The sequence below is a fragment of the Corapipo altera genome, unplaced genomic scaffold, assembly GCF_003945725.1.
Source record: "Corapipo altera isolate COAL_440 unplaced genomic scaffold, ASM394572v1 2b, whole genome shotgun sequence".
NCBI lineage: Eukaryota > Metazoa > Chordata > Aves > Passeriformes > Pipridae > Corapipo > Corapipo altera.
Window position 1 is genome coordinate 27,169,856 of NW_020884874.1, and position 24,094 is coordinate 27,193,949.

At 37.1% G+C, this 24,094-nt stretch overlaps 1 protein-coding gene across 19 annotated transcripts in view; it reads left to right on the plus strand.

Annotated features, from left to right (window-relative positions):
• SYNE1 (spectrin repeat containing nuclear envelope protein 1) overlaps positions 1–24,094 on the plus strand; it is a 296,931-nt gene that overhangs the window by 26,915 nt on the left and 245,922 nt on the right. For all 19 annotated transcript variants that reach the window (XM_027634233.1, XM_027634232.1, XM_027634231.1 and 16 more), the window contains exon 3: positions 18,483–18,544. In XM_027634233.1, the coding sequence (XP_027490034.1) occupies positions 18,483–18,544 (62 nt within the window). The remainder of the gene's footprint in view (positions 1–18,482; positions 18,545–24,094) is intronic.

Sequence of the window (24,094 nt, forward strand, 5' to 3'; positions counted from 1 at the left end):
AGGTACCAGTTAAGGAAACCACATTGTTGACGAGGTTGCTGAAGAAAATTATTTTAGCTGCATGCCACATCCATTAGAGAACTGTAGAATAGTAGAAACAAAATGCAAAAGGGAAGGTGGGTTTGTATAGGTGAGTAGATAGACCAAGCATGGATGTATGTATTGTCTGTGGGGGAAGAAAGAATATCTTTGGTATTTTAAGGTGGTGTGCAGACAAGGATGATAGTGTAGAATGGAGAAAAAAAATCTATAGTATAGCCAAGTGACTTCTCTCTTCTGAGAAGCTTAGCTGTAGTTGTGAGGAACTAATATGCTGTCTTCATTCTGCTGCAACTAGAACATTGTAGAACTTCCTTCAAAGAACTTTCTTTTTCCACCTTGAAAGCTTTGAAAATGTTGGAAGTGCAGAATGTACACTTCCTTCACAATTTTGAATGATAGTTACCTTTTCACCTCTGACCTCATTTGTGCTGCAATGCAGGTTATTTTAGTGCAGTAATTTCCTTGCCATAGTTCCTCAGACTACCTGAAGCAGCCTCTGCTCAAGCAGCAGTTATTTATATAAGGGTGACCGCTTGACCTGCATGGCCCTGCTAAATCAGCCTGCCATGGTGTGCTACTGGTCTGCCCTGAAATAGAAAGACTGGAATAGTCTTCAGGATGCCCCCATTACCTCTACCTGCAGAGTGTATGTGTCTGTTGTCCAGCTGGTGAGAAGACCAATCCACACTGTTTATCTAGCAAAATCCAGCACACTTTATTCAGAAAAGTGAAAATCTAAATATCACTGTTTCTTTTGTTTGTTTGTTGTTTGTGTGTTTGCTTTTTTAATAAGGTATACATTAGCAGAAAATAATGCCTGGGATCTGGCAGCACTTTCACCGACACTCTTGGTCACATGTCCATGTGTGTGGATGTGCCTCTGGTAGGGGCCTCTCCAAGGGTCAACTATTGAGGCTGTTCTACAAATCTTTGACACCTGCTTGTCCTAACCTGCATGAGAATTTAGGAGATGCTCTGTGAGGGCACTTCTGCGGTCTCTAAAATTTTTCTGGAGGATGGGATGTATGAGTGGCTTGACAATTGCTGCAAAGTTCAGAAGGTGGAACATCCTACTGAAGAATCCTGCCACCCAGACCAAGTCACAGATGATTATTTAATAGTTACTTAAGCTCAGACTTATTAATTCCAATCCTACATAGTATTCAAAGAAGGTTAGTTTTAAGTAGTAACACCATAATAATAGGTGAGACTTTCACTCTGATGAACAATATTCTTTACTGTGAATTAGCTATGAATGGTAGTGTTTCTGCATTTACATTTAAAAAATTGTAAATATCAACAAGCTGGTTAATACAAAACATCAGGAGAAGGTAATTTATGTAACTTATGGTCCCAAATCTGTGCATTGCTATTTGGACAGTGTTGTTCCTTGGCAACACTTTTCTAGTATTCTGGTTTTTTGGACTTGTTACTGAATCGTTTATGTTTCTCTAGATTTTCTTTATAATACTGTCAGCACAGTGTGTGATTTGTTCAGGGGAATTTGGAAACTGGATTATTTCCTCTGGGAAGCAAACTGTTATTAATCCAAATCTTTAATTAATATTATCAAATCAAGTTTTCATTTGTAAATTATAATTTAAAATTTTTAATTCTTGCCAGTAGATTTTGAAGGGAAAGATTCTTTCATATAAAGCAATATTTAAGTTTGCATTTTTCCAGTATGCTTCGGCATTGTTGAAATCAATGCAAGGAAGTATTTGTATTAATAAGAAGTGAATTCAAAGAATTATTTGTAACAGGACAAAAGAAGATATTTTGCTAGAAAATCTTGGCTCATCTATGTCTACATTAAATTATAGATGAAAGATGCTTATGACTTGTACTTTCAGTGACACAAGCCCCGCCAGGCAAACCATGTACAAGTATAACGGTTTCACAATAATGATAATCGTAATTGAAACTGTGTCTCAGGGAGGCCATGTAATAGGATTGGTGGAGAAATTCCCACTGTGTGAAAAAGCAGTGACAGAGCAGATAGCTGAGAAATACAGTTAAGACATATGCACTTTGCTCCAATGAGCAGGATTCAAAAGTGGGACCCCAGAATTGTGGTTAGGAATTAAGGACATGTGGAATAGTCTGCCATGGAGGAGACACTGGTAGATTTCTAAGCCACATGGGAAAATTAGAAAGGGAGTATGTGGCGTGGCCCTAAAGAACATGGAGCTCAACCTGGAGAAACCTCAGGTGGGGTAAGTGGGTGCAGGGGCCAGATTTCAGTTGGTAAGAGCAATCAGTGAAGAAAAGGAGTGTAATTTCAGCCAAGTGGCAAAGTGGGATGATGTATGGCATTTGGGGAAACCCTCTGTTCAGGTTCACAGCTCAGGCATTGGCTTACAAGGCTTATCCTGGCTCTCAGTTCTCATATGGTGGTAGAATCTGACTGCTGAGGTAGAGCCCGAAAAAGGCTGATTACACAAAGAGCTGTTACACATTTCTCTGTTCTGGTTTTATTCTTCGTGCAGGAAACCACATTTCCAAATGGAGATTTAGGGTGCCTTTCCCCTCCACCCCCAGTATTGAAATTCTGTTTGTCTATTAAGTATTGTTAGCACTGAAATTACCACGAGAATAGTTCTATCTTTTGCAAATTAACATGTGCATGTGCACACTTACATTGGTTGTGCATTCATCTATACATGCATGAACACGTGCATGTAAGCTGAAGGGTATTACCCAGGAGCACTGGCAGAGACACTGTCATGTGTTATTATTCTTCTCTAAAATGCTATTTGCTGTGGGGGATGAAGAGAAGCTGTAATCAAATAGTTTGTTTTGTAGGCACACATGCGACTCTGGTAATCATATATTTAAATGGGGGATAATTTCAAGGTTACTTAGCCTAGCTGCAATACTTTTGACTGGTATATATCTGATTATTTATTTTTTAAAGGCTACATTTTTAACTTGGATCCCTGAAGTGGTATCTGTAATGCTGTACCTAAATAAAACTGGCCACATTTTCAGAAATTAAGAGTACTTTCAGCTCCATTTGACATTACTGAGATTCCTTTTCTTCTCTAATAGTAAAACATGAAGGTAGATGCAAGGACCCATCATACACTCCACAGTAGCATTAAAATACTAAAGTTGTTTAATATCCTCTGCCTCTCAGATTGTCTTCATGCAGTATTGTATTGATTCATCGGGAAGACAGACCAGTTTTGATCTTGATAGAATGTGACAGCATGTTAGGACTCTGCATTATTTTAGTCTCAAAACTACTAGACCCCATCATTTTGCATTCCCTGTTTCTGTGTGAAAGCTTAAGTAGTTTTAATTGCTGCAGCAATTGTCTATCTGTTTGTTTATTCTTTTACTGGCCTTTGTAAGAGCACACACCCAAAATCCGTGGATATCATCCAACTTGGCTGAGACTTACAGACACCAGATAGATAATTTTCCACATTCAGTTGTTCGTGTTTCCCAGTTTGTCTGTTCAGAATTATTTTTTTTAACACATTCTTAAGTTGTGAAGCTCTACTATTTTCTGACCCAGGGAGATAGCAGATATCTAAAAGTTTTGAATTAGATTTTAAAAAAATATACAAAGCCAAACATAGTAACTTTTCCCTTGCCCAAGCCTGTTCCATCTAAGGAAGAACTCTAAATGTTTTCAAGCGTTAGCAAAACTTCTTGTTAAAATTTACTTTGAAAGGCTGTATTTGTAATTACGTAGACATTGTGGATTTTTTTTTTTAAATGCTATATTGTATATTTATTACCTGGGCGTTAGTGTCATTTAAAACACAATTAAAAAAAGAAAAAGCTGTCATTTGTGCTGCTCCTGATAAACAAGTGTTAATCCATTTCTGTGTTTGCTCTCTGCCCTCCCCATTTTCTGTCTGTTTTTTCAATGTTTGACTGCATTATGCTTTACCTAATGCAAGAACTTACATAAGGATGGAAATAACCTCAGTCAGGGTAAGTCGGCATTGCTCCATTTCACTTGAGTAGGGCACTCAGGAGCTGTCTTGTATAGTTATGCACATTCAGTTAAAGCCGTCAGCCCCTGTGTTAAAGATCGACCCTTCAAGCAGGCACTATGTGTTTTGTCTGTGTCCATATGGCAAGTACCAAATGGTTGTGTTGCTAGGGCATAATGCTAACAAGCATCCTAAAAATATAAATATGAATTGGAAAAGGGGATTTTCTATAGGCACTCCACTAAGCTAAACACACTGTATTAAGGCCACTAAAGAGCATAATACAGTGGGTTGGTGTCCTAGAAATGACTGGGGCTTCTGCATACAGGATTATCTGCAGTTTGCATCAGTCAGTAATGACACCTGTCTGGGCCTGCACTCTGGAAAGGTCTCAGCAAAGCACTCAGGGGAAGTTTCAGAAGTAACCACTTCCTCTCTGATCTCCTCAGTCACGTTGCTCTCCCTGTCCCTACCCTTCCCCTGTCCCTGTTGATATCCCTCGCTCTACAGTGCTGCATCTGGGGACAGGAAAGAATAAAGTGACGTTACCAGATTAAATTCTGATTTTGCATTCATTGCAAAGCACTTCCTTGCAGATCTGCTGGTATAGAAAGCCTAACTTAATGATTCTGAAAAGGTTTATATTCCCTGAAGCATGAATCCCATGAACTCATCATCTTTGTTATACATGCCCAAGTAAAAATCAGTGTGCACACTTCATACAAGTGTGTAAATCCATAGACATTCCTGTATTTTTTGGGGAGGTTTTTTGTTTTGTTTTGGTGTTTTGTTTTGTTTTTTTTTTTAATATGTGAGGTATTCAAAACACTCGTGAATTTACACATACTTCTCTGGGTCTAGAAAACCTAAAACTATGGTGTGTATTTTTGGCAGATGCCTCTTTTTCTGGGATGTGGATATAGTCCAAAATCTCCATTTTGGTTATTTCTCTGCAGTTTGATTGCTTACATTTCCTAAACCAAAGGGAGATCACTTGTCTAAAAACCAGAATTAAATTGACATGAAAGCAGATTATGGACCTCAAACATTTCCCATTGCATGAATAGTGGAATGTGTAAAGATATAGCAGGAATACAATGACAAATTATAGATTTTTAGAGAAGTCAGGTTTTGAAGAACATTATACTCTGCAGAATGCTTATTCTTATTCTCTGGTGTCCAGAACAACATATATTTTCATTTATTTCACTGATAGAATTGTAAAATATCCTGAGTTGGAAGGGACCCATAAGTACCATCGAAGTCCAACTTCTGGCCTGGCACAGGACAGCCCAAAGAATCATGTAATGAACCTGAGGGCTTTGTCCAAATGCTTCTTGAACTCTGGTAGACTTGGTGCTGGGGCCGCTTCCCTGGGGAACCTGTTCCAGTTCCCGATCACCCTCTGGGTGAAGAACCTTTTTCTAATATCCAACCTAAACCTTCCCTGGCAGAACTTCAGGCCATTCCCTCTGTTCCTGTCACTGGTCACACCAGAGAAGAGATGGGTGCCTGCCCCTCCTTTTCCCCTCATGAGGAAGTTGTAGACTGCAATGAGGTCTCCCCTCAGTTTCCTCTTCTCCAGGCTGAACAAGCGAAGTGACCTCAGCCGCTCCTCTTATGGCCTCCCCTCCAGACCATTTACCATCTTAGTAGCACTCCTTTGGATCTCTTATAGCTTTATACCTTCCTTGTGTTGTGGAACCTAAACCTGCACACAGTATTCAAGGTGAGGCTGCCCCAGTGCAGAGCAGAGTGGGACAATCCCCTCCCTCACCCGACTGGTGATGCTTTACCTGATGCTCCCCAGGACATGGTTGGCCCTCCTGGCTGCCAGGGCACTGCTGACTCATATTCAATTTGCCATTGACCAGGACCCCAAGGTCCCTTTTTGTAATGCTTCTCTTCAGCCTCTCATTCCTGAGTCTGTATGTACATCCAGGGTTGCCCCATCCCAGTTGCAGAATCTGTCACTTTCCCTTGTTGAACTTCATATAATTGGTCATTCCCCAGCCCTCTAATTTATCTGGGCCTCTCTGCCTTTGAGGGAATCACCAGCTCTTCCAAATTTAGTATCAATGCCCAACTTACATTGAAGTCCTGCATCCAAGTAATTTATGAAGATGTTGAAGAGCACTGGGCCTAAGATGTTCCAAAGCATTGAAAAAATTATATTGAAAGATGGAATTGTAGTCTAGGGCTAATGCACTTTGGCAGGTGTTCAGCTAAGGGTCTTCATATTGATGTCATATTTTTTTAGCTCTAGAATGTCTAGAGTCTCTATCATCAACATGTACTTAAAAGACCATTGTCAGACTTTGATTACAAAGTGACCAGATCTCATAATATTTGATGCTTCTTGTATTCAATTATTAGCAAAATACTAAAATAAAACACTTAAGTCATCTTCTGCCTTCATGGCTGAAGAGGAAGGCCTAAAAATTTGGTGCCTTGGGAGTATGAGTCCAGAAGGTAAAGATATCAATATCATTTAAAAAAAAAAAAATGGCTCTGGTGTGGACCCTGCATGGGAGAATATAAGAAACTTCTCTCATTCAGTCTGCCTCAAATGTGAACCTTTCTGTGAAAACCACTTGAGCTGATTATCAGATAGAGAAGTTCCATCACACTTTTGACTTGGGACTGCTTGGGGTTATGCTCATCTGACCTCATGATAAGTAGCTGGGACTGATCTGAATACCATGGAATTCGGGAATAAGATGTGTTTTCTGAAATGGGTCACTCAGGTAATGCTTTTACTCAAACTCCTTGAATAATTACCTTAATTATTTTTGTACTAATTGTGTTAATACTTTAATAGCAGTTACCTACAAAAGTACTGTTGCAGTGGTTTTATTTTACACTGTAAAGGTGACAGTGTTGTCCTCCATTTGCTGAGAGCCTAAAGGGCCCACTCCTTTCTCTTAGCCCTAATGGCAGGTGGTCTTCAGAGTATGTGCAGATGTTTGCTTTCAGAATCACTCTTAATACTCTTTTCCTCAGTGTAAAAAATTAACCAGTAAGTTTGGACTAGTCTAGAGTAGTAATGGGAAACTGAATTTTTCACAGCGTTTTGCTATTGAGTGCTCTCCAGATAGGACACAGGCTGTACCCGCTGAAGTTAATAAATGCTTCTTGGACTTGTATCAAGGACTTTAATTCTTCAGTGTCTTTCAGGAAAGTGTAACTCCTTTGCCAAAACAATTAGAAAATACTGTGGTATTTAGCTATCAGCTTTTGAGGCATAGATCAAGATACTGGGTTCTAGCATGCAACCATTTCCGTTTCTGTTTTTCTACTTTCCTGGTATGAAATAATATCAATAGTCAAACATCTATGCCAAGGATGTAAAAGCAAAGTGAGCTAAAAACACATTAAACAGTTTGTTGTAATGCTGTAAATGTTACGTCCCATTAAGCAGCTGAGTAAAATATTTGAGCTCTCTGTGCTGTGGCAGACATGTTTGGGCTTGTTTGTTGACCAGGCAGCATTTAATTTTTTTACTGTGTCATAAATAAGAAATATTGCTTTTCTAGACTATAGGAATATTTCACAATTAAGAGGTGCAGTATTTAAATGCAAACATTGTCGTCATGAAAAAATCATATCCAATTTGATACAGGAAGAGTTTGTATAAGCATGGTGTGAAACACAGCACTGATCTGGTGAGAAGGAATTCAGGTCTTGCTGTTAGTTCACTGCCAGACTTCCCTTGAGGAGGCTGACGGTGTTTGATTCCTCCTGGGGCCAGCTCCCACCTTCTCCCAGTGCCCAGCGCTTTTGCCAGCTCTGCTGCCAAGTCCAGCCACTGCTTGGTCTCTCCATGCTATGCTCCCTGGACTCCATGCTCAGGGTAAAAATTCATGCTCCATGCTAAAAATTCATTGCTTTTAGGAGGGAGGATTTACTAGAGGTCACTCAAAGAAGTTACTTGATCTGTGTGCTTTGTCTGGAGTATGGCTTCCCTTCATGAGTGAGGGGTCTGTTTCACTAGCTAGAAAACCATAATGGTAATAAAAAAGCAAGTAGCAAAGTTTAGAGGTGGGAGAAATTCACTCAGTAATACATTTCTTTGTTAATGGGATTTTTTTCTTGGGATATAGTTTCCTGCTACTCAGTGATATCTAAATGCTATAATAATGTCTTGTTTTTCTTGGCAAAAATAGTAGTTACATTGAAATTAGGAAAACTTAATACCTGAACTGTTGATAATACCACATAATATGAATTTGCATAAGCAATTTTTTCCCCTGACATTATGTGGGTATTTAGATATTTATTGGTTCAAAATAGCCTGAGGCCTCTTCTTCAGAGGACATGCAGAAAGCAGAATAGGCATCTGACTTCTTAGGGCTGCACAGACCTTGCTTTTTTCCTGAAACAAAGTGTTGTCTTCAGTAGAGATGATCCATAGGCCAGGTACATATGTTTAAGACAACCAGCAAAGGAGCTGAAAAAATTCCTTTTTCTTTTGTTTGAATACATGTTAACAGATAAATGCCAGCTATTTCTCCTGTCCTCGTCATAAGGACAGTAAGAAGCAAATGTTGTTCCTGTATTGCAAGGTTGTGTTTAAAATGAGTTTTATCCGTTGCTGCAGCCCAGTAGGAAATACCTATCAGTGTTGTAAATTAGGGTCGCTTGTGTTCATAAGCCAACACCACAGTTGCATCTCAGTTACAGCATATGGTTATGTGCTCTATTTCTAACAGGGAATGAATTTCAGCTCTTGTCCTATCCTTCCTGTTGCCATTACATCCTTCTGTACCAGCAGTGTGCACAATGCTTCTTTAACACCTCTTGAGAAAGTCATGCATTTAACAGGAGTGCAGTTGGCATATATAAAATAAAGGCAACACATTTCTGAATAGGAACAAGGTCACCACTGTGCTACTGCCTTTGCCTGTGCCAGAGTCCTGAAAACCCAAGCTGGAGCTTCTACTTCCCCTGTGGAGTCAGTATAGTGGCTACTGCTGTGGGAACAGAAGGGACGTGAATCCTTGGAAGCCACGGTTTCAGCTCTGACTTTGTACAGGCCTGTACTTCAGGTTGAGGAGACAGCTTTACTATAATGTGTCTTAACTGTTAGGATACTTTGCCTAAAGCCCCAGATCTTAGTGTGTTTTGAAAAGTGAATTTGAAACTTATAGTACGTAAATGTTTGGGGGTGGTAATTTTTGATTAACTGAAGTTAAAACCTTTCACCAAGTTCATCATCATTATCGTGATATTCTGATCTACAGCGCAGTCTTCACATTTTGCTGTTTGGTATTTAGTTACCTTTAGGCAAAATTGGCAAGTGCTCTTAGGAGTCCTGAAGGGCCTCAGGGGTTTTGTTTACTTATTCTGAAATTCGGATACTTCATGTTTGTGTGGGTTCTCATGATACTTTTGTTTTGCTGTTTAAGGAATACAATAGAAGCATCCTAGGGAGGATCAAATGGAAAAAAGACTGATTAAAGAACAGTAAAGTTTAAATCTGTGTGGCCTGTTTTTCCTTTCATTTAGATTGACAACTGAATTAGACCTCGACCTGTATAACCTCATCTCACTGTGGTTTTCATCATGCTCTAATTTACTCTCATGCAACCCTAATGATGTCAGTGGAATGGCTCAGCGTGAAATCACAGTCAGGCTGTGAGCTTTTAAGCTTTCTTGAAGGTAGACTCAGGTATGTCATGAAACAATGACACAGAAAAGGAAGAGATATACGCTAAATGTAACAAATAAAACAATAGTACCAAACAAGCGCAATATATAGGTTACTTTAAAACTTTTTTTTCTTTTTCATGTTATGGTAACTACAAACAAAACAAAAAAAAGAAACATATCCTAGATACGGTAAAAAAAACCCACTAAGAACAAACCAAGATATTACTTTCTCAATAATTGCAAAGTTTTATTCAGTTGTTTTTACCCTATGTTTCAGTAATATGTATAAATTTTAAGGAAGATACTATGCTGCTAACTTTAATTTTTGTTATTGAACAATGAAACATAAGAGTTAGCATTTCCCCAGAACTGAGTTTTTATATGTGCTCATGTGTATTTTCATTTAATTACATTTCACACATGGAAGAGTAATTAATTTGTAAGGTCCTGATTTGAACCTGAGTTTGAAGATATTTGATCACATATATGATTTCATAAATATAGTGAAAAATTCTTAGACTGTTACAAGTAGCAGAACACATTTCTTACTAGTAATACAGAACAGTTTTCCGTAAAATTATAGAGCCAAAGAACAGGCAAGGCTTAAAGGGTCCTTGAACTTGTCTAACCTTTTGGGGGGAAGGGAGCCTAGATGAGATTATCTTGTGTCTTGTCAAATGGCTTTTTGAATATCCCCGAGGAAGTTGTTCCAGTGAATGATTGTTCTTTACTGTAAAAAATCTATTCCTTATATCAGGATGAAACCTCTTCCAGGGCAACTTTCACCCACTGCCCTTTGTCTTCTCTGTATGATTTCATGTGAAGGTAGAATCTCTGCTCTTTGTAGCCATCCTATAAGTGCTTAACCCTTCCATTTATTCTAATACTGAACTTATTGAGTTGAAAATAGCATGTGAAGAAACAATTCATCATTTAATTCTAAATGTATTTAAAATTATCATATCTCCAAGTATTCAAAAATAGAATCACAGAATCACAGAATATCCGGAGTTGGAAGAGACCCACAAGGATCATCAAGTGCAGCTGTGCACAACACAGCCCACATGCCTGAGAGCATTGTCCAAACTCTTCTAGAACTCTGTCAGGCTTGGTGCTGTGACCACTTCTCTGGGGAGCCTGTTCCAGTAGCCAACCACCCTCTGGGTGACGAACCTTTTCCTAATATCTAACCTAAACCTCTCCTGACACAGCTTCGTGTTGTTCTCTTGGGTCCTGTAACTGGTCACCACAAAGAAAAGATCAATGCCTGCCCCTCCTCTTTCCCTCACGAGAAAGTTGTAGGCTGCAATGAGGTCTCCCCTCAGTCTCCTCCAGGCTGAACAGACCAAGTGACCTCAGCCACTCCTTGTATGCTTCTCCTCTAGAGCCTTCACTATCTTCGTAGCCCTCCCTTGGATGCTCTCTAATAGCTTTATATATCTTGTATTGTTGCACCTAGAACTGTACACAGGACTCGAGGTGAGGCTGCACCAGCGCAGAATAGAGTGGGACAATCACCTCTGATGGTCAGCTGGTGATGAAATTACGATTACATTCTTTCCATTAGGTAGACTTTGATAGAGCTTCACGTCTACAATATGTGAAACTATAATAAAAATTATCTCTAGAGTAAAACTGCCCATAGTTTCCATGGAATAAATAGAAGATTCTACATTTTTGTAAACCTTTAGTTAACTATTGTCATGTCACTGAACTTAGGCATAAACAGAACTGAGATGTGATTGCAGAATGTCTTTTATGTAAGACAAGAATCATTATGTATATTTTGGTTTTCTGCATAGATTTATTTATAAATTACAGGTGTTGCACCATTATATCCTGATTAATCCATTGAACAGCGTGTGTCCAGTATGTCTCCATAAGTTTTGATTTCTTTCAGTAGATTCTGAGCTTTTTCATGTCCAAGTAAATTTTTCGACTGCTTTTAAGCTATTAAACTTATTGTAGGTATAGAAGAATAGTAATCTTACCACTGATAGTAGAAATTTGTTCCATGTGGTGCATTTGGTGCAGTGCATTTACATTTCTGTGCCTTATGAAAGAGAAACATTAAACATTCAAATTCAAATTAAATTCTGACATTTTTGCACAAAGTCTCTCCAGGTTGTAGTGCATAATGTTGTGAACAGTCCTATTAGTGTCGTATAATATTAGCAAATCTGCTGCAAATTGGCGACGACTGTTAGAGTAATTTACCTACCTGACAAGGTTGGCTTCAGGAGAGCAAGACTATCCATTATTTTAGGAGTTCATATAAGTACCATACAGTGAATAAAAGCTGGAATCAGAACCTATGCTTTCCATTTTCAAAGATCTGCTGCCTTCAGTCTGATCTCATAGGTATTTGTTTATAACTGCTTGTAAAGTACCCTTTTTGCCAGTGGAATGACTGCTTAAAACCCTAATTAACAAAGATACTTGTATACATACTAGTGCTGATCTAGATAGATTTCAACAATGTTAAAGATCTTCTTTAAATGGTTTGATGTAAGTACCACTTTTCTTTAAGTCTTCTGTTAAAAATTAGGTTTCTTTTCAATAGGGCATGTTTTTTTCCAATCTTACTTTATAAAAGCTCTAAGGGAATGGACCAGCAACACACAAAGGTTATTATACACAAGGTTTTCATGTCAACTGAAAGAATGGCTGCAAAATGTGTAAATGGCAATATGATGTTAGCTGCAGAACTGCAATGAACTGTAAAAAACCCCAAAAAATTGTTTAGGATATTTTTTTATTATGTCATTGCAGATGCTACTGTAGTAGGTAGGTTTTATAGATAAGAGAATGATTTTTCATCAGTGTCTTTAACTGTTTAAGTCTTTATGAAAAAAAATCATTCTTCAACTGATGTGTCTATTAGCATGGATTGAAATATGAGTGCAATGTAGAATAATTATTAATTAAATTTACGGGATTTTCTAGATTTCTATCTGATTTGTCAACATCCAAACCATCTCTTTAAGTATAAAATTAAGGAAAATAAGTAATTATAAGGAAAATTACAAAGTTGAGCCTGATCAGTTACATCAGGTAGTTTTTGCCTGAGGTATTGGTGCAGGAAAAGATATGTGTATGAACATTTAGGTTCACTGTCACCCATGCCAAACTGGTGAACTAACAGACACCTGTAGAGCAGCAAATGTGGTGCTGAAGCCATTGCACATGATTAACTCGAATGTTGAGTATCCTGATTTTAGTTAATATCTTCTTCAGGGTGCTGCTTTTAAAAATGAAGCCTGTAATGGTTTTCTAACAGGTGTTGTTTTCATTTCTGACTGTATTCAGTTGAGTGCAGATACTATGAAAGTGAGTAATAGATGAGTAATATATTTACATCGCATGAAGATCAAGACAGCAGTTAGTGGAGATGATGAGAATAATAGTGTGGCAGCACAAGCAGATACGCAGTAAACATAAAGTGCATATATGTTCATTGATTAGTTCTGAATACATTCTGCTTATACATGTGGAGAAGAACAAAATGCAGCCTATTGAGGCAAAATACAGTGCATAACAATTTAATTTCAGTTTGATTTTTTTAGTCACTCAAAACAGAAAAATAGGAGCAAGCATGCTGCAAAGATTGGGCACAGGAAAGAGGCACAAAGTCAAAAAAATTACATTTTAGGCATATCTTCCAACCCACTGTAGAAATCATATTGTTCTCATTCATTTCTTTAAACACTAAGGGAAACCTGATCGAAATGCAGTTATGGACAGCATGGTTGTGTCCTGACCGTATCCTGGGTTCTAAGGATCAAGATCACTGTGCTCTGTTCATGCTCTGTTCCTTTCTGTGAAAACCAGAGCACAGGAAAGTGGGGGATAGTGTGTGTCTGGATGAAGCAGGAACATTTGACATGTGCACATGAGAATATGGGCACAACAGGGCATTACTTTGGATTTAAGGACTGGAAGTCTCCCAAGTCCCACAGGATAAATGTTATCTTGTGACAGTCTAACTGCTGCTGTGAGGTGGATCCAACAGCCTAAATTAAAGCATACACTCTCTGGTGCTGGCTAGATTTTTGGTTTTCCAGGTTTCAAAAATTTAAACTGCTTGCACAGTCCACAGCAAGTGCTTCCAGAGAGACTGATTGCTGATCATACTTGCAATAAATTGATGGAGAACAAAAGAAGACACATTGATTTATTTAGTTTGTTCTTCATTCTAACCAGATATTTTTTAAACGCAACTTTCTTTGGGTGATAAATTCCATCATTCTTTATATCTTTTTAACTAGTGGGTGGACAGACACTTTCTCTTAGAAGTAAAGGAAATTGATAAGAAATGTGTAAAATCAAAATGCATATTTTGTAAATACATTTCAGTTAGACAGTAAAAGCAGAAGTCCTCAGCAGCGTGCCAATTGCTGTCCAGCAGCACATGACACAGCAGACAACCCTTCTGCAGCTGTGAGCACTTCAGTCTCCTGTAACTATTCCACCAGTATGTGCTTGCAATAAATGTATGTTTGTGGGTTTTCTCTGTTTCCACTCCTCCAAATGACATAAAACCTTTGGCTCCCAAATGACTGTACTGAGGTTACCTCTAGATTGAGCAGTGGTATATGCTGGTGCGTCTGTTTTGGCACACTTTTCTGCACTTCCAGGTTGGTTTAGTGTATTCCTAAAGGCATCAAAAACCTGGAAGACAAAATGAAACAAAAAGCTCTGGTGTTTTTAAGGCAGACCTCTCAAAGCCAAAGAAAACAAAAAAAGGATCCTGAAAATGAGGAACTTTGAAGAACTTCAACTGAATTTTACTAAAGCAAAAAAACAAAAAAAATCTCCACAATATTTGGTCACTGAGAATCAGTCAAGATGCTTTAATTAGACTTGTGTGAACTGAACTCTGTCGTGACTCTCACTCTGTGTATGAGCCTCCTCCTTTTTTTACCTTGCAGCAGAACTCTGTGTTTGCCATCCTGCACTGCAGCTGCCTTCTCACCATCCTATCCCCAAGCACCTAAGGCAAGAGGTGCTTGATGTGCCATCTGCTACTGCTCAGTACACACCTATCAACATGATACTAGACATTTTTAAATGTATGCATGCTGCATATTCCATCAGCATATTCGTAAATGTCTGAAGATATATGGCTAGTTTTGTTCATTGATCAAAATAATTTGTTCTAAATGTTTTATATTAAATATATCCAATTACATTTGTGGTTTTTTTTCTAATCAGTTAAAAATGCAGTCTGTTGCTGATGCTTTAGTAGAGAAAATGTTTGTAATAATATGAAGATATTTCCAGCCAATTAAAGGCAGACATTTGGTTAAATAATATGAAACTTTCTTGCAACATTTTTCACATGCAAAATGATATTTTCAGAGTCATCATGTTTTACAGAAACTGAAATTTGAATTTGACCTGTATAACAGTAAATTTACAGTAATGGCATAATAGAAGTGGGCCTTTTTTATTCTCATTTCAGTAGTGTGTACTACTCTGTACATAACACATGAGTCTCCACACATGGTGTTTCGTATCTACCTTCATTTTACCAGAGGGAAAAAAAAACTGTTAAATGCTCTGGTGCTCTGATTTGATGAAATTGAAAATACTGCATATTATCAGAAATTTGAGTATTTTTCAGGGTGATCTAGGTGCACTCCAGAAAATCTGTGGATCCTTCCATATATTTCATCCCTCTTGTGAAAGAGTTCAAATATATTATTAAAAGCTGAGTGGCCTACATACCTGTTGAGATTCATTACTTGCTATTTCTTTTACTTTACTCTTTCAGGTGCAAAGCAGAAGGATATCTGTATCTCAATAGAGTATGCAGTGATGAACCTAAGAGGTTGTTTTTAAAACCTGTTTTCCTTTATATATATGACAACCTAGAGAAGGGTTATGCCATTCAGCTACTTTTATGCTTACTGAGCATTATATTGTTACAAAAGCACTGGTGAGAAGGCTGCATCAGTTTTTACAGCCTTTCTGCTTTAGGATATCAGCAGTGTAGTTGCGTTGTCCCAGTCACTGGATGAATTATTCAAGCTCTTGACATCAGAGATTTCTGCTAGCGGATTGGCTGGTACTCAGATAATATAATCTTTCCACAGGAAAACAGTGGAGAAGGATGATGGCAGTGAGATCAGCAGAACTGCTACTTCTAATACAGCTAGCCTTGTCTGGCTGTTGCATTTCTGCAAGAATATATAAAGATGTTTTTAAGGTTTGGCTTCATGTGAATTCTCTGATAAGAGAGAGTGGAGGGATTTGTGTAAGAGGCCTGCATTTCCAGTGAAGGAAAGAAATTGGATCATTCTTGAAAAATTACTTCTGGCTATATTCTAAAGAAACGCTGCACATGACACAGGGTTAGCAGCCACAACAGCAGCAGCAGCAGAGCAGCAGCAGCAGTGCTTATGTTTCTTTATAAAGGTGCTGTTGGCAGAAATATTACATCGTTAAACGTGCTTCCTGAGTTCCTTCAGTACCTGCATGGTAAGTGGTGCGAATACGGAGCTGACAGTCTTTGCAAGTGGGGGGAGCGTAAGAAATTGTATGACAAACATGTCCTGTGGGTATAGATAAACAGTATCTCTGCAGAGAATTTACATCAGGTCAATGAAAAGAACATACTTGTTTCCAGGTAAATTTGTAAAAAGTGTATTTACAATGGAATTTTTAAAATCAATGCACTACTAGTGTTATGTTCAGACATAGATTTTACAGTGATAAAATCTGTTCCTTTTTAAGCCTATGAAAAAAGTGCTAAAACCAAGGAAACTTCATTGTTAGTAGTTGCAGTTGTGCTCATAAAGAATATATTGCTCACATAAATTGCCTTGAAACAGATTATTTTGAAAGGCTATTTCTGCTGTTTGTTGATATGACTGAAACGAGGTATGTCTTCTGCTGGTCTGTCTCTTCAGAAGCTGGAAGCTTGTTCTCTGATTTCCAGTTGTTGTCAGAAGGGTGTTTTGTAAATCACCAAAATGCACTGGAACTACAAATTGGGGTATCATTTTCACTCATTTCTTTGATGAGAAGTTTGACTTCTAAAGGCCCAGTACATTTATTTTGGCATGCCATCATCGTATCACAGTTGCTGGGGAATTTTAAATTACAGATGTGTGAATGAAAGCAGAGCTGGACTGATTCTGTGTGTGCTTGATCTCTATCCCTACATCTCCTCACACACAACCCAATAGAAGTGTGCAAGTACTTCCATGGAAATTAATGTGGCTACCTATATATGTAAATGCAGAGCACAGCTGACATTTACTTTATATCATCAGGAAAGCATCTTCATGGTTAGAAACCATACAGCAAGAAGTCTGTTTGCCACAATGTAGAAACAATTGTCACATACAAAGTCAAGACACCTCCCTGCCAAAAACAGTCAGTGTTGAATGAAGCATGATGCAGTATTTTGTGTGATATTTTTCATAAATTGCCTGTGAGTGCAACAAGTAGATCCTAAGAATGTAATGAATGTTTAAAAATTAGGTAAGACAGCTTGCCCAATGATATCGAAGGAAAATAAAGAATGCAAACTTATTTTCTTAGGCATGAAGTGTGCTAATCTGGCAATAGATGCTGGAGAGTGTATGTATCTTTTTTTCCTCTGGTATTTCTTATATGTGAGATAGCATTTATATGTAAAGAAAATATCCTTGAGTTGTAATGCACAGACACTTTTTGGGGGGCTCATATATGGTCAGGCAGCCATCATTATTCCACTGAAGAAAATATTTTGGCCTTAGAATTTTGTTTGGTGATTTGTATCTTTATGTAACCTCATTGTGAAGCAGCATTGCATGAGTTTGAATCTGGAAAATGCTATGCAGTGCTGCACGAGTCACTAGCAAATGCAGTAACTAAAATTAGATATTGCATCTGTCGGTTTTGGGATAAGCACGTGTTGTTATAAAAAGTGAATATTTAACAGCAACTGTATTTATTTGGATTTTCTGTTGGGAAAGGAGGTGCTCATTCAGAACTGGTGATAGTAATAGCGTGATTCGTTTTTCCATGAAATAGATACTCCCTTCTATTTTGGAAAAAAAAAATCCATATAAATACTTGAGTGCCTCTGTTGTGAAATTATTCCATGTGTCAAAACTGATTACCCATGAAGAAGGGACAGGACTTTGTGGATGGATTATAGTGCTGTGATTCTCTTCCCTCCCCAGCCATGACCCTTGCTGCTGAAGTTGGAGGAGCTCATTCAGGAACTATTTTTGTTTATGCATCTGACAGCTGTCCCTCAGGGGCTATCTGACAATCAGTGAAATTCACTATAAATCAGGCAATGGCTTCAAGAAAGGAGTAAGGGAGGTAGTAAGTAGCATATAGAAACTGCCTGAATTAGCTAATGGCTCCTTCCTGGCAGGATCTCCCAGAGGACAAATAAGTTTGATAATGCAATTTAAAATCTTTAATTCAACATTCTAAACATTTTCAGATATACATGCTAAGAGTATTTTTTTCTAAGGCCCTAGCTGACTTTCAACATAAAAGCAACTTGACTGTCAGAGACATGGATTCTAGTTAAGAAGTACAGGGAAGTTCTAGCTGTTCACACCTTGGGTAAGTATAGAATGGACTTAGAAGTCAAATTTGTTTTGGCATTCAAATTTAAAATCATGTCTAACTGATCATTGGCTTTTTAAGACTTGAACTTTGACATGAAACTCTTCAAATAATAAGTATCAGAGCATTATTGTAATAATATGGAGTATTTCTTACAGGCAAAATTGACTGTCTCAAGAATATATAGTGGGAATATTATGCTTCAGTAAATCTGAAAGTATCCAGTGATGTCTAATCAAACTGATTTCCTTTTATTTTCAGATGAGCAAGAGTCAGTCCAGAAAAGGACTTTCACGAAATGGATCAATACTCATCTGGCTAAGGTAATGCATGGCTTTCGAATTTATTTTTTTAATAATCAAACCTTTTTGTCTATGCCTATAGTGGCCCTGGAGTATAGAATATGTCAGATTTGTCTGAGCAAATAAACTTAAAAAGGAATCCCCATCATCTGTACAAGATTGAGGATGAATCTCAGCATGATAGTTATCAATTAGTCATGTTTTTTGAAAGTCTGGAAATATGTTTTTTGAGTCAATCACAGTTGTAGGAAGTACTGGTGGGTCTGTGAAGTGACCAGGACTTCCCTTGCACTCATATTCTGGCTTGTAGCCCAAAAATTCAATATTTAGGCTATTAAGTTTTTGTAAAATGTTCTTTTGGTTTTGATTGCTTCAAAAGAAACTGGAAATCTGTAACATCTCCATTGTCTGGAAGCATTTGAAGTGTGATAAGGAAAAATCCTGGAAGGAGACCCACTTAGACTAGGTGGTATTGACTGCATCCTGCTCTCATCTTTGACCCAATAAAATATGGAGCATCTCTGTGTATGGTGTCTAGCGAGGAACACTGTGAAGTGCTGGGCTCACACTTACAGCAGAGAAATATCCTGCACTACTGTCAGGTAGAGGAGCTGCGAGTGAAGGAGTACAGTTGAGCCTGGGGAAAGGTGATTTGAATTTTGTCTTTGTTTTTCACCATTGATCCACAACAAGTGTGCTGAATTTGACTCAGTAATAGTAATTTCATTTCAAATTGGCTCTTTATTTCTTGGCTACTCTTAGAAAACTTTGGGTTTCTTTCATTGCCATTTTTGACAATCTAGTAAAATTATTAATGGAAAAAGTAATAGGAGGAAATAAGAAAAAACTAAAAACTATTGTTAAAGTGTCTGTAACTCAACACCATGCTATCTGGAGAAATGTTCCATCATGAATGAATTTGAATATTTTTGAAAAAAAGTAGTGCATGAAACCTCAAAACCAGGAGAAATCAATGTTTTCTAATAAAAGATTGATGGGGTTTACTGTAACAATTTGAAAGATAGATTTAGAGACAGCAAAGGAAAGGAAAGTGTACTAAGGTAGAGTTGTCATCCTTACACTGTGTTGGTTGAGTAGAGCAAAGGAGGATTTAAAAAGGAGAAAGGATTTAAAAGGGAGATTTAAAAGGTTTTTGACATTGTGAAGAGTAATGATTTGAAAGAAATGGAAATGCAGAACTGATTTGATTGTATTAGGTACAACCAACGACAATTCATAGCTTGGGAATATAAAGCAGGGTGTCATTCTTTGTCAGGGTTTGCCATGAGTAAAAGATTCTTCCTTGCTTATCTTTAAAATCTTAAGGTATGTTTTTGTTCTAAAAAGTCATGCTCTAATTGAAACAGAAACTAATTCAATAACTAAGTGTATCAAGTAGATTAAAACTATTTTTTTTGAGCTATTTAACTATAAAGTTAGAATGAGTTTGAGAATATGGATACAAATAAATAAGAATGAGCAAAAATGCAATAAGACTACCAGTGAAATTTCTTAACCGAAAGGGTTGTCAAGCACTGGAACTGGCTGCCTATGGAAGTGGTTGAGTCACCATCCCTGGAGGTATTTAAAAGACATGTAGGTGTGGCCCTTGGGGGGTTGGTTCAGTGGTGGACATGGCAGTGTTATGTTGATGGTTGGACTTCATTTTAAAGCTATTTTCCAACCTATATGGTTTTATGATTCTATGAATTGAATTTTATGAAAGGCAATAGGAGGAAGGTATGAATTTTTTATTCTCTTTTGCTCTTAGAATAGAATGCTACCTTTTTAAAATTCCTATTTCAAAGGTTTATTTTTTACACAATCAGAAGACAGGTAAAGGACTTGGCATAAGCTAGTTACAGGACAACTTAAAGAAAGATGGAAGTAAAACAGCCTTAGTGCAAGCTGTGCCCTCACCCATAGGGGATGAACACAGAGGAAAGAGCTGCAAGTATGATAACTAGCAGGAACTGTAATGCAGGTTCATTTTGGGTGAGCTGTTAGCACTAGGCTGCATCTGTCCCTCTGCTGTCTGTCTCCCTAACCCCAACTGTATCTGTTCTGTGATTCTGAGTACTAATCTGGTGAGAGTCATCAATTGGAAATCATCTCTCTTCTCTACCAGCCACTTGCAGAAATCGGGACACAATCTATGAAATGAATGTGTTCTATCTTCTGACCATCCTCTTTAATTTTTGTGCATCTGTGCAGTTCTACTAATGATAAGTGAGATATGCATGCGTAACAGGATGAGAAGTTTTCTAATTGCGTATTATTTATTCATATTTCTCTATGGTTGTAGAACTGTCCTCCCTCCTCGCAGTCTCAGCCTTCAAAGCATAGATGTAATTTGAGTATGCTTCTGATTATATTTTAAAGCATCTTTTCAAAGTCTGAGTTTAAAATACAAAACAAATTCATGCCAAATATTTCAAAAGGAGACGTAACATGCATTCAAACCAGCAGTTACTTAAATATTTTTTGTTTCGTTACCTATGCCAATTTTTTAGGTAGTGGATTAGATGAGTAAAGAAGATGAAAAACATGTCACTTTCTGAAACAGCAGAAGCATGTGCCTTTTATTGTCTTTTTCATCTTTGGTGAAAGTTTGGGGGAACAGTAGTTTCAAAGCTTTGGAACACAGACTGTAAATTGGTTTAACCCAATCAAATAACATTTTGTTCCCAGGTGTAGAGATAACTTAAGTGTTTGTACTCACCAAAGTATTGTAGTAAAGTCACTAAACAGAATGAACAGAAATACTTACTGAAAGAAATTACTATTAATTTTGTGTGTGTTCATTGAGAGGATGCACACATAAACAAAAGCAGAGGATGGATATAAAATAAAAATAAAAATAAGAATGGGTGAAGATTTTTGATTATACTTAGGCAATGTTTATATAGTACTGAATTAAACCTGAGAGTTAAAACTGATATTAAGACATTTAAATTTGCAAAATTATATCTTTTATAGAAAAGAAAGGAGGGAAAAAGAAACGGGTATGTCAAGACTTATGGCTCTCACACATGGTGCTGTCAATTGTGTTTGTTCTTGCAATGTAACTTGGTCTTGCGAGAACCTCATCAGTTTTCATAAATTAAGTGATGCTAATCCTTTTTACCCTTTTCAAACGTGAAAACAGAGGCTCCCAGTATCTGAGTCACTGACACAGAAAAGAAAATAAGCTGATGTCCATCTTGACTGCATGATGAGTAAAATTTGACTGGTAGTTTTTCTGCTTCAACAGTTACTCTGTGTTTTCAAGTAGTTTTGCGTAAATCCTCTAATGTTAAACAGTGAATGCTAAATTTATTTGTGTGATGAAATTAATCATGTAAAACTTAGAGACCAAGTCCCTCCAACTTCAGTAATAAAAATAATCGCTAACAGCAAGGAGTATCAAAACCTATATGCTTACGGATTTAGGAATTAAATTGTGGTGGAGAAGTGGGCCAGCTATTACAGAGTAATGGAAATTTCATGTTCTCCATACTGTTCTCACATATATTTCCCTACAGAGACAAATTCAGTAGTTACACAGATTTGTTCCTGTCTGAGCACGTGGATAGGTTTTCATACATTTCTTCAGCAGTTTTTGAATCATTATTTGAAAATTAATGTAGCAAAAATAATTTTCAGTGTTTCCATTGGCATTCATTATGATGTTGATACTGCTATTTGTGTAGTAGGATTTATTCATTAGAGAAGTTAGGTGCAAGGTGTAAGGAAAAGATTCCTGTAGCAAAGATACAAATGAGAAAATAAATTCAAGAAAAAGTGTTGGAATAAAAGAGAGAAGCTTAGGAAACGTACGATGGTTCAATATGTGAAGTTTGGATTTTACAAAACTTTTATTACTGTGTCAGAGGAGGAATTTCTAGACATTTCAGGTGTATTACAAATCTCTTTTTTTGAGGCTTGTCAGTTAAATATTTTTTATATGTACCAATGCTCAGTCCTTTAGTATTTCCTGAAGACTACAGCAAATTAGACAAGTTGTAACAGCAAGAAGTTTAAGCAAAGCATTTCCTCCTCAGTTCTCATTTATGATCAGTTTTAAATACAGTTACTTAAATAAATATTTAATATGGTGAAAACCAGGTTCAATAACCTTTAAGATTCATTCTCGATTAATTCATATTCCTCCTACAGATCACATGAATTTACTGGTACTGAGTGCCTCCCTCTTTGTGACATGTCTGTTCCTAAGTATCATTGCACACTACTGGGATTGCATATGCTGCAGTAAATGAGTGTTTAATAGAATTTGTGCAATGCAGTATGTAACAGATCATTACTCTTATTTTGCTATTTTGCTTTCTTGAAGAAACTTGCAAAAAACCAAAATCAAATACTGAGGCGAGTGAAATCATAGTGTGGACCTGAGAAGTTGTAAACTTAATGTCTGATTGTTCACTGAAGTATATTCTGAGTTATGCTGAAGAATTTTGTTCAAGAATTTTATAATTGACAACTTTTCTTTAGTATTACAGGATTTTGAAAGGTTACTTCATATACTTTTTAAATGTTCTTTTTTCCTGGTTGAAAAATGACTTAATTAAATTTTTTGCAGAGGCTTTCCAACATTCAAAATTCAATGTATTAGGATCATATCAGTTGACGGCATTTCTAGGGCTATACATTTATGTGCAAAATGCCAAAATCTGGAGTATATTTTAAAATTACGATTTTTTGCTATTTAAATTTTTTTTTTTAAATTACAAAATTACAAAATTTTAAGTTAGTTTTCGTTCCCTGCTTATACATATTTACAGTTAGTATTTTGGCAGTGCATTAAGGCAAGTAAAAAGTATTCAATAGATGCTAACTGTGTACAGTTTAAAAAAACCCCATCAAAACCTTTCTTCTCTGGAGGCTAATAAATAAGCAGTGTACAGCTTCATTTTCTCCTTTCACTTCATTTGACATTTATGGATTCAAGCAGTAGGTATTTCCCCATTCCAGCAGAAAATGTATTGATCTCAGTGGAGGATCTGCTAGAAAAATAGTTAAGTACCTTAAGTCTGTGCAATCGTACATATACAATAAATAACTTGTATGAACTTCTCAGTATCAGCTAGTGTATGTATATCTTTCTGAATTGTATCAGCATGGGAAGTAAGATTGGTATCTATACTTATGTAGAAGAGGAATCTGTTCTTTTATATATGCCACTGAAAATATAACTCATTCCACACTTCTGAGAGTGACTGGAATCATAATAATAAGGTAAATTCTATGTTATGTGCCCTGAGTATTAAAAAATCCAAACAAGTGATTTATGAAACACAATGAGCATCTTATCTCCTTGTAATTTGGTGTTAACACGTTCAGGGCAGTAAAAAAACGTATTATAAAGTGTGTTACAGAGAATGTTTTTGGCAATCTGTATAAATAACTAATTTTCCCACTTAGAGGAGTTTCATACAAGAGATCTTGTGGCACAGGTGTTGTATCTACTTTCTGTTCCTGTTTTATTGGCTGTAAGGTATATGGTGTGTGCTGCTAAAACAGTGGCAGTGCTTGTAATTATGCAACCTTCCAGCAACAAAAAGTGCCCCCCAC